At 43.5% G+C, this 18,196-nt stretch overlaps 1 protein-coding gene across 5 annotated transcripts in view; it reads right to left on the reverse strand.

Moving 5' to 3' along the window:
- The window catches only part of VWC2 (von Willebrand factor C domain containing 2), a 175,613-nt gene that overhangs the window by 79,955 nt on the left and 77,462 nt on the right, over positions 1-18,196 (reverse strand). For all 5 annotated transcript variants that reach the window (XR_012901848.1, XM_075921688.1, XM_075921687.1 and 2 more), the window contains exon 3: positions 15,697-15,826. Coding sequence is in view for 4 of the 5 variants with exons in the window: in XM_075921688.1 (XP_075777803.1) it covers positions 15,697-15,826 (130 nt within the window). In the remaining variant the exon portion in view is untranslated. The remainder of the gene's footprint in view (positions 1-15,696; positions 15,827-18,196) is intronic.

Raw genomic sequence — 18,196 nt, forward strand, 5'->3', positions numbered from 1 at the left:
GCAGGCTCCTGTCTAAATCAGTTCATTAAGAATATCTCAAGCTAGCAAGCTGTCATTACTAGAAAATAATTAGTTTTCTGTCTTGGGGCTGCACGTTTCTCTCAGACACAAGTAGTAACTGCACACATTGTGAGATTTATTTGGATTCAGGCCTCTTTAGTTTACCCTTATGCTGATCATTTTAAATACTGACTGTGCTATACCTACCGTGACCCCATTACTCACTAACAGCAGAATTAGGCTGCATGCATACCTATTATACAGCAATTCACAGCTGACCTGCCTTTAGGTCATTTCAGTAAAGCTCCCTAGGATCCTTGAAAGGAGACCATGTCAAAAAGCATCCTCATTAGCTATTTTTTCCACCATCTGCTGGGTCTGAATCCCTTGAAGGCTTCTTTTTAAGAATACCCTTCTGGGTCCTATGCTGCATCAGAATGATGATGCAATGGATTGGGGGAGGGGAGGAGACCACTATATTAAAGCTAAGATTCACAACAACAACATCTATCCCAAGCAAAAATTTGATTGGCCTGGAGTTAAGGTAGCCCAGAAACTCTGAAAACTTGGTTTATACTGCTTTCTTGCTGCTCCCCTCATTGATCAAGTTCCTTGGAAACTAAACTTACAATTAGGTGAAATTACTTCCTATGCAAGGATGCAAAAAGGAGTTGGAAGTGGTCAGGTACCACTGTTTAAAACAAGCAAAATCCAGCACAACAGCCCTGCCCTCTATTTGGTTTAAAGAGGCAAAGAACCCCAGAGGGGAAAAAGCTAGAAAAGGACAGTACAGGCAGTCCCCGGGTTACATGGATCCAGCTTACATCAGATCCCTACTTACAAACGGGGTGAGGCAACCCCGCACTAGCTGCTTCCCCCCAGCAGACCAGGGAGATGCGAAGCTAGCGCCCACCCCCCCAGCAGACCAGGGAGACGCGGAGCGGCTTTTCTCAGCAGACACCTCAGCTTGAGAATAAAGGACTGAGGGAAGTGAGATGTGGGAGAATAAAACTGAGCTCTGGAGAAATGTTTGGCTAGAGTTTCCCCTACAATATGTACCAGTTCCGACTTACATACAAATTCAACTTAAGAACAAACCTACAGTCCCCATCTTGTACGTAACCTGGGGACTGCCTGTATTCCTCAACTATAAAATTAACAGGCAAATTGGATTTGTGCATATCAGTTCCAGTAACTCAAAACTGACCACAGTTCATGGGTTACTAACAGAGCAAATAAAAATGAGCTGAAGAGTCTGCTAATATATGGAATGTTTGGAAGAGTGCGATGTTTTGAGATGGAAATGCATGATTGAGCTGTGAATTTAAACAGCCCTATACTGCAGATAGTTTGGCACAGAGTGCTACATGTTTTCCTACTGGAAAGGATGATCTTCACAGTATTTGATTTTTTTAAAATGGTCAGAAATAAAAGCTAAGCCCTACTTCCTGGGGAAATCTTCATTTTGATAAAGGTGAAGATGAAGCCAAATAATTGCTTTAAAAATATAGATGTTAAAAACAAATCACAGCTGCACAGATGATTATACTGAGCAAAGTAATCCAGAAAAATCACAAGCTAGCACTCATCTTACAACCAAGTAGAAGTAGATTTAATATGAAGCCATAGTTTCTCAAATAAGCAAGCATTTGAGTTTACATCTTAGAGTGACGATATAGCTGGGCAGGAATATCATCGTCTCCTAATACAGGAGTCTGATGTCAAAGAGGGTAAGGAAGTTCCTATTATTGTTCCTGCACCATAGGAACAGACAGGGAATGTGTCATTTATTACAAGTAAGATACATTAGCAAAAGTTGTTACTTTAGTTTAAAAAACACAAAATGTTCGCACCCAACCGCTTCCATGGCCTTGCTCCTGGTACACCAGAGAAATCCTGCTTTGAGGCGCTTTGTTGCAGGAGTCAGAGCAGGGCTGTGTAAGCCAATCTAACCATTTGGTGCTCACTCAGAAAACTGGAAAAATCTGCACACAGTAATGTTTAAAGGGGTTTCAATACAATTCACTGAAGCCATTATCAACATTAATATTTTAACAAAAATTATATCCCTTTTAATATGGTTTCCTGTTGTATAGAAGGTCAAAAAACAAAACAGCTCTATCTCCATGGAAGCATGGAATTGATGAAGGAAAAAACTGCTGCTTTGTTTGTATATTGCCTATTACAGCAGTATGTAGCGGTTTGCAAACAGATATGTCCTTGTCTGAATTAGGATCAACCTCTGTGGTGGAGTACTCTGGGAGGTATGCAACATAGCTGGAAACTGAGAAAGTAATTTATTGTGTCAGACCTGGGCAGCTATCAAGGCCATCAACACTCACTACAGAGTGCACTAGGTTACTTGGCACTTCAGAGATAAAATTCAAGTCTTTGTTTCAAACGATTAATTACAATATCGATCAATATAGCAGTTGACACACAGCAGGGCAGTTCTGATTCCAGGCAACGGATGGCAATAGTTCACACAAGTACTGCCCTCTTTGCTACTTAGTTCTCTATTCCTCTTGATGCTACTCAAGTGGTATAAAATAACGTATTTCACATTCCATCTTTTTGTTCTGTGTAAGCCCACCATTTATTATACTGTTTCAGTTATAGGGCTTTATTTGTAGTATAAGAAACTGCCACGGAAATGTTATGATGTTGCAGAATAAGCCTTATGACTTCACTGCAGCATCAAACAGAAAATATTGTGATGGGGAGTAGGGACTCAGACTGAGAAGAAATAACCAATAAGAAAATATGACAGTCACTTATGGAAAAACTATGAGTAAACTACATTTTAATAGAATATTTTACATTCCTCTCCTCACTCAACTCTAAAAGTTGCACTTTAAATATTAAACACTACCACTGTAGCTGTTCCAATTGTCCTTGTATGCATGAACAGAAAGACAGGATGTTATATCCTTAGGGCCATATACTGCTGTCTATTCACAGCAGAACCCCCACTGAAATCAATTTGGCTTCCTAGTGTCAAAAAAATTTAACTTTTTGTCCCTGTAATGCATTTGAGCTGAAAGTGATTAGATAATTTTCTAAGTTCTATCAAGTTTACAGACCTTGTAGTCTTTATTCAGACTGATTGGCAAACTTCAAAAGAATCAATTTCCCTGTATATCAGGGTTGGGGAACCTTTATTAGTTTGGGGGCCACTGACCCATTGGAAATGCAAAGCACACAAATGAGAAGCAAAATAGGGATGTTAAAATGAGGTGAATTGACTAGTGGAGTAGTCAATGGAATTCCCATTGACTACTCGATAGGCACTTCCGCATTCCTTCTTTGAAATGTACAAGAGCCCCAATGGGGGCTCTTGTATATTTCTAAGGAAGAATGCGGAACTCTGTGTACAGTCTGGGGCCAGCAGAAAGTCCCGCTGACTCTGGGCTACATGCAGGCGAGCCAGCTTTGAAATGTACAAGAGTCCCCCAGCAGGAGAGTCTCCTTAAAATCAGGATGAGAAGCCCTCAGCATTCTGCTATCCATTTCAATAGGAGCTGGACCACAACCCAGAAGATTAGGCTTGATTTACACTTAAATATTAGATCAAGCTAGTGACGTTGCTCAGGACTATGAAAACATTTCACACCGTATGCAAGAGTTAGGTCGGCCCAACCCTCAGTGAAGATGTGACTAGGTTGAGGAAGAATTCTTCTGCTGTTCTAGCCACTGCCTCTTGAACAAGTGGATTAACCACTGCAATAGAAAACCACTTTTGCTTTAGGAAGTGTCTTCACTACACAATGCCGTTCTTTAGCTGTGTTGCTGTAGCAACTGAAGTATAGACAGTTTAGTTTATTGACTTTACCTAGATGAGTGCAGCATAAAATAGTTTGACCAAATCAAGAGGGGGCAAAATTTTACATTTGTTTTCCCCACAAGATATTCTTTTTCCATTGTTTCACCAGATGTATATTTGCCAGTTTTTTATCTCTTCCTATTATTTTAATGACTCTCTAATAGTATTTTTCCTACTGACATACTAAGATTTTCTAGCTAACGGTTTATCCATATTATAATTTTTTATGAAACAGACAATTAAGACAGAATGTTACATGACTGAGCAATTGTGTCAAGTGGTTCTCACACACAGCAAACATTTGCTACCATTTACATTTATTTGTATATTATCAATTAGAAAGTAAAATGGAACCAGTAATCCTGGTGTACATGGTATGCAAGGAGGTAGCACTCAGATTAGATTTGTCCCCAGATTCCCATTAGGCTGATTGGTTTACAGTAATTCCTCATTTAACACGATAGATGCGCTTCTGAAAATGTTCGTGCTAAGTGAAAATGTGTTATACGGGGTCAATTTTCCCATTACAAATAATGGAAAATATGGGGGTTGCATTTCAGGTGGTGGTGGCGGCAAAAAGTCAATTTTTTGTTGGTACTGGGTTGTCAACATCAACATTAGATATCTAGCAGCACAAGTAGCTGCAGTTTGTTAAAACACAAAGATAAACACGTGAGTGAGCGGAAGAGTACTGTGACCACGTGTATTCATCTGCTCGTGCGTATTACCGCTGTTTTCACCAGCTTATACCACCGCACAAAATAGTCCACCACTTAATTATTTTTATGTTATTTTGGGGACAGTCATGTTAACTGAAAAACGTTCCCCCAAAAAATCATGCTATTGCAAAAACATGTTAAGCGGGCATATATTAAATGAGTAGTTACTGTACTTGCAGAACAAAAATAAGGGTTCACCCCATACCACAAACTGCATCAAGGTCCTTAACATTAGAATCCATGAAATAATTTCAAAAGGCCAGAAGGGACAATTATGATCATTTAGTCTGATCTCCTGTGAGACACAGGCCAAAGAATCTCAATAAAAACTTCACTCAACTATAAAACTTCCTTTAAAACAACAACATCACTCTGAAAGTCTCGGAACAGGGCAATTAAAATGAAAAAACCAAATAAATTACTTATTTTAAATTGCAGAGCATCTGAGGTCCTGACATTTACAGTCATCTGCCTGGACCTTTATCATAGCTAAATAACTATTCTTTAGTACATTTGGTCCCATCTACGGTGGCAAGTCAAGGCATATTACACACACAGTTGAAGTACCACCATGTTTTATTTAAGCATACTGCGTAAGGACATTAATATTTATGGGCAGGGTGAATAATTTGCTCCAAGCCTTGCTCTGGTACAGTGGAGAAGTGGGGCTGCAGGAAATCATTTGTGGCTCCGTGATGATAGGTGCATGGGCTCAAAAGGACAATGGCATAATTTCCCAAAGTTCTGATGACAAAGAGGACATACAAGTCTGCTCTATCATGCATGCCCTCACTCCTCTCACATTATGGAGAGAATAGCTGAAGGAGGTGGCTGCTGATACAGGAGTCAACAGTTCTATCTGTTGGCAGAGACGTAGGGAGACAAGCATTAACTTCATTTTGTTTTAACTGCCTTAACTGTGGTATTAAAGAAAATGTCTGGGGAGTCTTCGAAAGAAGTAAGCATCTTTGGATCTTACAACTTATTTTTTCCCCCCACATCTATTTGTGATACTGATTTAACTGAAGTCCTACTGACAGACACTATAATTGGAGTAACAACCATTCAAGTGAGAGACAAATATATAGAAAAGCTTATTAGAGATTTCATTGACAATAAAAGTGAAATGGGCAACCAAGAGAATTCACTTTGCACCATTAAGAACCCACAAGCCATCAACAAAGTAGTAACATATTTCATTAGTGTTTCTAGTAAAAAGAGAATCCCAAGTTAGTCTGGTTTTTTTTTTAACCTGTCTGAATTGTGTCTGTGTCTGATCCCACTGCCATAAATAAAGAGTAATTCCAGTGAAATCAATGGAGTTACACCAGTGTAAAAATGAAGTGAGGGGGAAAAACAGGTCTTTAGTATAGGCAGAATAATTTATCAGCTGCCTGTAATGTCCTGCACTTCTTTAATGAATCCAGTAAAACTTGGTGTTCTAGAAACTATCAATTATATTGAATCTTGGGAGTACAGAGCAGCTACATTCTTGTTGCATATCCAATACCTATGCTGCAATTGCAGGAGAAACTAAAGCTGCAAAACCTTTCCAATCTTGTCCAGCACGGTCTCTCAAGCAATGTCAGTGATCTTAACCATGATCATCATGGAAGATTTCAGTTGCTAAACGCTCCCTTCTTCCAGTTCCCACCTTCCAAACAGGCTACATATATGCTTTCAGGAGAGACACATTGACTCCCTTTCTATCAGCTACATTAACATCAGTTATGACGAACCCCAAGTTACTCTTCACATAGCATATGCACATACTATGTATATTAGAGCAGATCTTACGGATACAGAACTACACACCTAATTTAGACCATTAGGATACTGTGAAAATTGATTTCAGAGCTGCAAATGTGTACGAGCCCCAAATCCAACACTAGCCTAACCCTAGTATTCTCCCAAAGCACCAACACTCCGCCATGTACTGTATGTTGAAAATTTTGATAGTAACCACACCGTCTGGGGATCCAGCAAGACACACCAAAATGTAGTTGATCTTTTGGACTGGGCCTCACTTAGTTATCTTCACTTCACCCATGACCCAAAACAATGGGGTATTTTTCCATTTTGAGGGGCTAATCTCCTGAGTGCTATCAGCACAGGCCATTATCCACTTCAATCAAGATATTTTAAAAAAACTGGTGTAGTCAACATCCTCTGACCCTCAAAGATGGAATAACCATATGTATTGCGAGCACCAATACAAATCCTCTGGAACTGTTGGAAAGCAAACTTGCCTGGCTTTACACAGTTCACTGACTGATCATATCCCATTATTTGTATGCCACACACCATTTCTACTGAGGAACCTCATGTGCAGTACACAAAAGTAATTTACGAAGCTGCCACTGGGTCTATGCCAAGTAACTGTTATAAGAGCTACATTCTTTGCCTAGATGAGGGGGCACAACTCCTCAAGCAACATGAATGAAGTGGCAATCCAGAAGCGGCTCACATGCTTCTAGAAGAAGAAGAAGAAGAAGAAGAAGAGTGGGGGCCCCTGCCCAACTAAACATGTTAACACCCAGCCACAAACTCTGGGTGCAATCTAAAAAGTTGGTGCTGTGCAGAAGCTTCCACTAGCTCGCAATTACCCAGTCTCTTCAAGCAGCTGATAAATACAACAAAAGCAGATCAGGACTAAAAGCTCAAAGGAGAGGTGAAGACAAAATGGCAGCAATACAAACAGCATGTACCTGAAACTGAAGACTTCTAGCCTCACTGCCGAATAAACAGAAAAGGACAGTCAAAACAATGAAAACAGGTAGAGCCTGTGAACTTGACAATACTCCCAAGTTCCTGAAGAACCTAGCAGATGATTAGCCATCTATTTTGTTCAGGCATCCAGGAGACTAATATACCTACAATTTCTTGCAGAGCAAAGTTTGACAAAACTGGAGAAAGATCACAGATTTCCAACAAGTTACTGATCCATCCCTTTGCTAAGCGCTGTACACAAATTATACTTGAGAGTCTCATCCTTCAAAGAACTGCCCCTGCTGCAGAGGACGCTCTGAAGGGATTTCAGATTGAATTACACTCCTTGTGATCAAGTGCTAGCACTCTACAACTTTAACAAGAATGGCTTCCACGCCAGGCCAAAAAAGACAGAAGCAGTTACTAGGTCTTACTGCTGCATATGACACAGCCTGGAAAATAGGTCTGCTTTACAGTCATTGGGTCTGCTCCTGTGGGTTGTCATGCCTGTGGAACTGTTGCTGACCTGCCACTGGTTCCAAGTTTAACTAAACCCACACACATTCCTGGATGATCCAAAACAGAGTGGCACAATCCTAGCACCAACACTTAGGGACGTGGAACCTCCGGCCCATGGGCAGCATCTGGCACCCTGCTTAATTTCATCCAGCCCATGGCAAGTCTCCACCCTAGGGACAGAAGCCCTCAGCTTTGTTCCCTCCTCCCCACTCACTGGGCTAGAGCTGCAGGTACTTCTGACTCATGGCAGCAAAGGAAACTTAGTACTCTGCTTGCAAGCACTGACCCCACTGGCCAGTATTCATGGCCAATGGGAGTTGCAGGGCAATGCACAGAGCCACCTGCCTGCACCCCCCAGATACTTTGGGAACATGCTGGCTGTGGCCCCTTCGGGAAGTAGCAGTGGCACAGACCCATGGAGCTCAGCCCCACTGAACAGGAGCTGCTCAAGGTAAGTGCCCCATATCCCTGCCTGCACTACAACCCCCTGCCTCAGCCCTTAGCCCCCTCCTAAACCCAAACTCCTACCCAGACCCTGCACCTTACCACAACCTCCTGCCTGGAACCCCCTCCAATACCCAAAACCCTTCATCTCCAAGCCCACTCCAGAGCCAGTTAGAGCTTTTACCCCTTCCTACACTCCAACACTCTACCCCAGCCTGAAGCCCCCTCCTGCATCCTGAACCCCTCATTTTTGACCCAAGCCTCTACACATCTCCCTCTCCTTCACAGAGCTTTATGCGGCGCATGACTTTTGTGGAGGGCAGTGATGGGGAGATTAGTGGTCCATGATGGGAAAGAGGTTCCCACTCCTGTTTTACAACTTTTTCACAAGTTACCTCTCCAACCCACTGCTTGGCACTTTATGTATGCAAATATCACCATCTGTCTAGGAATACAAGATTAGAATTTCAAACATCTAGAAGGAGTCCTGACAGCCAACAGGAAAGAAAGGCTCACTGTTGCAAAACTAGAGACTTAAACCTGGTATCAAAGAGACAGTTTTCCTCTACGCTATACAAAGGCCAAAGAACAGATCCCCTGCTTCCTGGACAACAACCCCAAAGCCTGTGTATCTAGATGTTACAGTGGACCATACCTTGAATTGTGAGGACAAATTGTTTCTCATCTTTTTCTTCAACAATTAGCAAACTAGCTAGTTCTTCCTGGTGAGCCAATGTGTATTCATAACTCTGCTAGACAACAGAAATCACGGTCACTAAGCCAAGAAGATAGAACTCAATGTATGCAGAGAGGAAAACATTTAAGTAAGAAGGTACTGTTTTTACATACTGTGATTGCTTCTCAGAGCAGAGCTGTTCTATAAACCGTTTTCTTTCCACGAACATTATTTTCCTACATCCAAATGTTTTCAAATATCAAAATACCTACGTTCCTTCTTGACTAATGGAGTGAGACTTCACATTTCAAAAATGTAACTGTGCACATATGCACAAGTAAAACTGGTGCACAGAACATGACTAGAAAAGTTAATGGAAAAGCTGTAAATAGCTAAGGATAAATGTTAAGTCACCTCTGTCTCCTGGAACAGCATACCAGAATGCTAGACAGGGTGGCGCTAGAGCATGGCAGGATTCCCTATCAGCCTATCCCATGTACAGTGTTTCATATTCCTGCAGGAGCATAGACTGAATTCCCACATCTCCATGTCTATCATGCTTCCATTAATCATTTTCCAAACTTGTTAGTCCCATTTCCATACCTGGTCTTATCTGCAAAGGGTATGGTCACTTCATTTGTCTCTCTTGTTGCACTGACATTGAGTTCTCTGAACAGGGAAAAGGTAGGAAACTGCAGTGTATCACTAAGTGCCAAGAAAATCAAGAAGTTTGGATTTTGCCACTTGCCACAAAGATCAGCAATTTCCTCCTGTGTTCACTTCAGGAACAGGGAATGAGAACACAAGGGCTTATGGAGTGTGTTGTACCAAACGAGCCTGTTCATTTTTCTATGATCTCCTGGACTATAGGGTACTCCACAACAGTGGAGCAGACAGCCTCAACAGGCCCCTGGGTCACATGGAAGGGGAGGGTGGCTTCGCATTTGTGTGCCCTCCTGTGATGGGGCACCTCAGCCCCGCACTGAAACTAAGCGAATGGCCTTGGCCCAGCTGACAGAGAAGGCCCATCCCCCCCCACAGCCCTGCTGGGCATGCTCCCACTGGAGACAGACTATAAAAGCCTTGGGAGCAGTTCAGTGGGGGCTGACCGCCAGAGGAGTAGGAGCTCAGGCCTGAGCTCCAGAACAGCTGCCGCCTGAGCAGCAGCAGCGACAGCCCAGCCAGAGAGGCTGCCTAGAAGGGCCTGACCCAACCGAGCAACCCCACTGGAGCTGAGCAGCATGCCAGGAACAGAAGGAAGGAGCTCAGGGTGGAGGATTGTCCTCCAGGAGCTCTGAGTGTTTTGGCAGGAATCCCCACTGAACAGGCAGAACCTTCCCCTGCCAACAGGACCCTGGGCTGGGACCCCACTCCACAACGAACCAGCTCCCAAGCAACTGGGAGGTTTCCGCTTGGACCAGGCCTCCAGGCTGTATATACCCTGCTAAAGGGAACTGTGCTTTGAACTTGGCCTGTAGGCTGTATATACTCAGAGAGGCACATTTGCTATGAACTGAGCCTACGGGCTGTGTTTGCCCTAGAAAGAGAGGGCAGTGACCCAAATTTTGGGGGCTTCTGGACCATCCGGGGGCATACCCCTCGACACCCCCCCCCCCTTCAGCCATTAGCACTTCTCAGAGCACCTGGAAGAGTGCTCCAGTAGCTAATTAAAGGACCTGGGAGCCCCAAACACCCTTCATCTCTCCTGTCCCCTGTTGGTAGGCCTGCTCCACAAAAGCCACTTACGTATACAGCTGGTCTTCTCTCACCTCCCAGGTTCCATGGAGGAGATCCTCATGTGCTCACCCAAAGTCCTCTTGGTCAGCAAGATGATAGGACAACCATCATTTTGAGAGCAACTTTGCAATGAAATACAAATTCCTTACATATGTGCACCATAGTACCACCAGGCTTCCATATGACTGGATGAGGTAGGGCAGTCAGTTTGCCCAGATATTCGTTAAAAACTTTCATCAATATTCCTTTTCTGTCTGTGAAAGACAACAATTTTAAATTGTGCAGGTGCCATACTTCTAAACAACCACATCCCTGTTTTGAAAACAAAGATCCAGATATTTTTTAAACACTATTCCTGCAGAGACACTTCTTTATGAACTTCTTCACTGAACCAGAAGAGCTATGCCTCTCACAGACTGTCTTGTTTATGGCATTTTTCCTTGTCAGAAACCTAAGGAAAAATATTCTCAGCTCCTTCTCGCTCCTGTGAATGTTTCCAGTGAGATGAACTGACAAACAGCTCCAGCCACTTCTGTCTGAAATTGTGTCAGTGACTAGACTATACAAGGCACATGCAGTTACAATTACAGTTCAATAATTAGGATAACAGGATTCCTATCACTTTCTCTTACACTACAGGAAGGGATAATTCATTCGAACTTGCTCAGAGTGATCACAGTATACATGGCCACCACCTTCTCTGAAGGGAGAGAAATCTGTGGCAATAAAGAGGTGGAAGGAAACCTGCCCCACTTCCTCCTCCCAGCTCATTCGTGGTCAAATTATTGTAAATAGGTACCCACCACTTTGAATTACCTTCCTGCCTGAGGGAAAAATAAATCATGTTACTGAAGCTCAAGATGCATTAAATGTCTTATGGCTAAGGCTATAACAGAGCTACTGAACACACAACCCGCAGGCCACAAGCAGCCCACGGCCCATTTGTTTGCGGCCCGCAGTTCGGTTTGGGTTTACATGGGGCTCAAGATGCGGCCCACAGGTGGAATCCTTTGAACATGGCCTCCTCTGGGAACATGCTCCACAATGGTGAGGCATCTCCCAGGCGAGCACTGAAAGACACAAGCGGATGGGCTGGCTGGAACAGAAGGGTACAGGGTGTCGGCATTTCTATCCCCCGGGAAGAAGTGCTGGGGCATCGTGGGAAGAGCTTTGTATTCATGCCCATCAGTGTGAAAGAAGCTACTTGCATACATTTGCATGTATATTTGCATGTATATGCAACCACACTTAAGTTGCGGCCCTCGACATGTGCTGTGAGTATCATTGTGGGCCCTGGGGCTTCCAAAGTTGAATAGCCCTCGGCTATAATTTAGGTCACAGGTCTTTTTAATAATAGGCATGGACAATACACAAAAATTCACAGCCTCTGATCAGTCCATGACTATTACTAAAAAGACTCACGACTAAAACTTGAAGGGGTGAGGGTTGCTGCTGGGGGATGCCAAAGAAGCTGCCGAAGAGAAGCATGTCTGTGGGGCCACTGCTACTCTGGCTGTCCATAGGCTGTACAATGGCCAGTGCAGCTGGCCGTAGAGCCAGCCGCTTGCATAGCCTTTGAGTCAGCCACACTTGCCTCAGCAGGGGAGGGGGGGGGGAAATCACAGAATCCGTCACACTCAGAACTCTACTCACAGAAAATCCATTGAAAAGGATGATATGGATGTAGTGTATTGCTCTTCTAGCCCAAACCCTAAATCAGAAAGTACATTTAAACAGTAGCTGGGAAGCGTGATTCCAGCTTGAGTAGAAATGTGTGCACTGGCTCTGCATGCGCTAGTGCATTAAAAAAATAGCAGTGCATCTGAAAAGATATGGGCAGCAGCTTGGACTAGCTGTTCGAATACAATCCCACCCAACTCTCTGGGTACATATTTGGGCAACTAACCTGATCTGCCAACTGTGCAATTGCAGCTATTCTAGCTCTGCTTAAGCCAATGCATTAAAAACAGCAGCAAGCATGTGTGTGTATGATCCCCAGCACTAGTAGGCAAATCTCCCTGCTGCTGTGTAGACTTATGCTGAGACAGGCTTCTTCCCTGCTACAGCCCCTGTGCCAGGAGCTAAAAACAATACAGCAGATACTGAAAGCAAATACCTTATAGATGCTTCTCCAATCATTCCTAAACACACTAGGGGGACCTATTCAGCTGACCAGAACACACCCCCATAGGACCTCTATCCTGACTTGTACAGTGTCTGATCTCTAGGAGAGCGCTCCTGGATCCTTTCCCTGCTGTCTTCCCACTGCCAGAAATCCTACTGCTGGAGTCTGTACAGAGAAAAAGAATCCAGCAGTGAGAAACACCACCACATAAAACAGCAATGCAGTAGAGAGCAATGTAGGGTACATATCCACAGAATACAGGTGTATCTTCACTGAAATAGTGCCTCACTGCTAGTTATACCCAAGCTGGGGGTGCACACCAAAAGAATTGTCAAGTGCAGACATAACAGAGTTGTATATGGTCTCTCCATCTAGCTTTTGCACAATTTTCATTAGCTTGTTTTAGATAATGTAATGGACATATATATTCTACCAAAATGATATGAGACTTCATAATTATTTGTATAATTGTAAATGATTCTCCTTTTAAAAACAGTTTCACTTCATATTGCAGTTATTTGTTTTGTGTAAATGGTGAGTTAACGTATCTTACCATTTCTTTTTCTAAACCAATAAAGACTTTGATCTAGTGCAAGCCTTGCTAGGGGTAGAGAAACTTTTTACCTAACTTAGTTATGAAGAATATTCAATTCAACAAGAAAGTTTAATTCATTTAGTTATGAAAATTAAATGAGCTCAACAAGGTACATTTGATTTGCCTCAAGAGGAAAAAAAAATCTCTGCAAGAGAAGTGAAGTTCTACTGCTCAGTAATGGAAAGCTGCAATCAGGACCTCAGCGTTGCAACCAATCCTCAGGCACCATCTTTAGACAACACACTGAACACCTCTGCCTGACCCACAGCTGTAATACTAATGGCATACTGCAGCCAGACCCTTGATGAGATGGACAGGCAGCAGTCTCATTGGGTAGTGGAAGAGGAAGCTCTCTGCACAACAGGCCCCTTGCTGCCTAGACCGCCTTGCTGCTCCAGCTGACTCGGTTGCCCTGCCATCTTGCCTGACCCTGCCTCACTGGACCTTGCCTCCCTAACAAGTAGGGTTGCCAGATGGTCTCCCAAAAAATACCAAACACACAGGCAAAAATAAACAAACAAAAAACCCCACACACCAACCCACCCCACCTCACCAAACACACATCTTGTGTGGCTACTACGAAGAGCCACCAAGCTGGGAACAAAGGGAGAGGCAGCAGAGCCTGCACTGCAAAGCAGCCACCTGCTACCCAAAGCAGAGAGAGGCAGATCCCGGGACAACACAGTGGCGGGGGGGGGGGGGGGGGGGGAGGAGAGAAGGGGGCACGGCCAGGTATAGGAAGGTGACTCCCTCATAGCCAGGTCTTTGGGTGTCCCAGTGGTAAGAAGCAGAAATTCCACCCCAGTCAGTTTTGGCTGAGAGCCCATGGAAGGCGCCTAAACGCAACTACGAAGCATCTGCGGGCTTCTCTCCTGGACTACAGTGCCACAACGTGCTTGATCAGTGCTCAGGAGCAGGGAGAGGGCGTCTCCTCCTTCCCAAGGCATCACTCCTCCTCAGATACAATCAGCTGAGGGCTCCCAGCACCCATTGCGCCCCGCCTCCCAGACACTCCCCTCACCCCCACCCAGCTTTTGCACACAAGAGGCTCCCAGCGCCGATTGCGCCCCGCCGGGGGCTCACTCTGGTTGTGTGCAGAAGCCTGGCGGAGGCGGGGGGAGTGGCTGGGACTCCCCCCCACCTGCCTTCTGAATGCAACCACAGGCTCCCAGCTGGGAGGAGGGGCTGCGATTGGCGCTGGGAGCCTGTGGTTGTGTGCAGAAGCCCCCCGCCCCCACCAGCTTTTGCACACTACCAAAGGCTCCCAGAGCCCATCGCGGCCCTGCCTCCCAGCCGCTCCCCCTGTCAGGCTTCCGTCCAGCGCCCAGCTGGAAAAACAGAAAATACCGGACATTGCACATGTCTGGTATTTTCTGAATTTTTACCACCAGACAGAGGGCACAAAAAAATCAGACTGCCCGGTAAAATACCAGACACCTGGCAATCCTACCAACCAGGGTCATCCTTAGGATTTATGGGACCCTATGCAGTACTATTTCATTGGTGCCCTACAGCAGCCTAGGCAGGGGAGGAGGGGAAATGTGATTTTTTTTTTTTTAAGAGATTTTTTTTAAAGCAAATGTTAAACTCTGGTAAATTCAGAAGCTGACAGTACATACTTTGGGCTGGCAAATGCCTGTTAAATGGCTTCATTACCACTTCAATGGCTCTTCCGCAGGTTCAGTGTTCTGCTAATAGGTCTGGCAGGCTTTCACTTTAAGTTAACTAGATTCTCTCCAGAGAAGCAGAGCCGTAGAACAGAGATAGGAAGAGGTGGATGGTGGGCATTAAAACCCAGTAGTGCCCCAAATTTGCTGATGTCCTACACAGCTGTGTATCCAGTGTATGGCAAGGAAGACCCTGTCCCCAACTCACTGACTTGATTGTATGTGCCAGCTACTGCCACCTGTGCAAACTCAGATAATTGCCCTGAATTGCAGATTGACCGTATGTCTGGCTACCCAATCACAAATCCACCATTTACTATAAGCTCTGGACTGCCATCTTACCTGCCTCAGCTACTGGGCATTACAGTTGGGAAGAAACATACAGAGCCTAGACTCGGTATGGCACATAAGCCAAGCCCACTATGCTTAGACACACAACACATCACCAGAAACTGGTGTTGATGTCACACAAGATTCTCATGAACAAAATCTTCGGGGGATCATTATAAATCCACCCTAGTTAAAAAAAAAAAAAAAAAAACACACATTATTCCACTCCACAAAGCTGTCTTGTATTTCTGCACATCTCCTTGGACAATTAAATTTCATTCAAAGAAATATGAGGAACTGGTAGCTCTGAGGGAAAAAAACCAACCATGTGGATGTTGCATTAGTTACCTACCATTTTTGCAGATGGGGCAGCACTGATCTGGCTCATACACAGGATCCACACATTCAGTCTGAGGACAAGCTGATACTGTGCAGAGCACTTCACCATTAGCTTCACAATGGCATTTCTCACAGGGGGAAACCTGCAACACAAATCCATTCATCTTTTAATCTTGAATTTTCATCCTTTTAATTCTTCCTTTCCTCCTGTATTGTCTTTTCCTCTGTCTTTTACATGCATCTTGTCTTCTACAGTTTCAACAAAAGTAGGCGTCTCAGTTTAGGGCACTAACCAGGCTAGCCCCTAGCACTGTTCTGAATCTAAGCTCCAAACTGAGCAAAGCAAAAAAGTTCTGAAGAAGAGAATCACATGAGACCATTAAGCAATAGTTGGAAGATGTTCCCCTGGCTCCAAAGGACTGATGTGGCATTAACTTAGAACTAGTCTTTTATTAAACTAAAATTCCGATTTAAAAACAGATTTATGATTACGTTTTTCCTGACATAGTGGTCATGTTTTCCTGATAAAAACCAAATCCCCAACATTCTCCACAGGAAATTCAGACCAAAAAAAAAAGTTCTCTCCCCTCAAATTATATTGGTAGCTATGGAAAATACCAGATGAAGTGTACACATAGAAACGTTTTGAGAGGAATAAAAGTAAGGTCATGTTTTGAAGATGTTAAAAAGCATAAGTGGTTTAAAGAAGCTTTGTGGGACAGTGGAAAAAATGATACTTACTTAAAAGTACCATTTAAACTCAGGCTTGACCCTACTCCTAATGAAGTCAATGGGGGAAAAAACACATTGATTTAAATAGAACAAGAGCAAGCTGGACATGCAAGTAATTGCAGGATACGTAACCCCTTACCACGCTCTCAATTTAATACAATACTCCCTTATCCTCTTCTGCATACACCTGTCTCGAGTCTCAAGTGCACATATACCCTTCAGAAGAGGTAGGGATATTAGGCACATAAGGGCCATTTCATAGGGCTGGTCTCGCCCTCATTTGAGAGTGTGACTACTATTACAGTACCCCAATGACATTGGTACAACTCCACAGAGTTAAAGGAAAGACATTGTTAGAACGCAATTTCCAGTGACATCTCCCCATCTTCAAGATCTAAATATCTTCAACACCCAACATTTTCCTGTTTCTTTAAATAAACTTGAGGTTCTGAAGTGCTCAGATAAGGTTCTGCCTCCTCCTTTCATGCCATTTGTAATTCCAAAACACAAAGAGTTGCAAGATTGTGTGGGAGGCGATATTGTTATCCTCACTTCTGTGCTGCTGCTGCTGGCAGAGGCACTGCCTTCAGAGTTGGTCAGATGGCCAGGAGCCCAGCTGTGAAGGCAACACCTGGAGCAACACAGAAGTAAGGATGACATGGTATGGTACTGCCAACCTTAATTCTGCACCAATGCCAACAGTGGTGCACCCTCCATCAGCAACCACCCCTTTGCTGTCATCCAGCTCTGAAGGCAGTGCTGAAGTTAAGGTAGCAATATCTTTCCCCAAAAATCATCAAGTGACTCCCCCACTCGCTGCAATTCCCTTTTGGTCACAACCCTCTATTTGAGAAATGCTGGTCTACGCCAACAACACTTGTCTAGTACAGCATAAAAGCACACAAAAGAGCAGAATTCACAGGAGGAATTTTTAGGAGGAGGGCTGTGAATTTGATTGGGGCCCTAGCTATAGAAGAACAGGAGGACATTTCCAAACCAATTTGTAAAAGTCAAGAGATTCAGATATTTGACAAACTCTGGTTGAGCATCTGGTTACAGGTGCTTACCCAGGTACACAATAGATCGTTTCCTTTTAAGATCTTCTTCAGCAGATCAACCTCAATCAAGTAATCAAATCTTGGGGTTAAGTTCATCAAGAGTCTAAATTGGCACATTTCCATAGACTTCACAGAACTTGGGCACATTTAAGTAAGTGATGAATCTAGCTCTGTTCTCTGACAGCTTGTGAACAAAAATGGGTATTCCCTCTTCAATTATCTCATATAATACAGTACAACCAACTTTTATATCCTTGTATTTGAAACAGCAATCAACACTGAAAAAATTAGGATAAAATTTTATAAGATTAAATAAAGCTTCTTTTAATTCAGCAGCTTGTTTACTGAAATTTCAACTTTTGACAAAACTGTTTGCCTCAACAAAGCATAAGTTACCCAGAACAAGAAGCCATATAATAAAGTATTAATGACACTGTGGAGGAGAGACAATCCTGATTTCAAAAGTCTACTTCTGACCAGATAAATTTTCATAGAGATGCATTTGCCTCTTAAATATCACGTGCTTTTGAATATCACACTCTTCAGAAACTGAACTCTTTATGATAAACAGATGCTATGATGATATGGGTCATGAACACTTTTGCATATAATATATGGCAGGTTATTTCAAAGAAATATTTACCATAATTATGTAATGAGAACTGTGATCTCTAACATGAAGTTTTGCTCTACAGTTCTTAAGGTGAGATATTCTTCCTTGGA

Source organism: Pelodiscus sinensis, chromosome 2, assembly GCF_049634645.1.
Source record: "Pelodiscus sinensis isolate JC-2024 chromosome 2, ASM4963464v1, whole genome shotgun sequence".
Taxonomy (NCBI): domain Eukaryota; kingdom Metazoa; phylum Chordata; order Testudines; family Trionychidae; genus Pelodiscus; species Pelodiscus sinensis.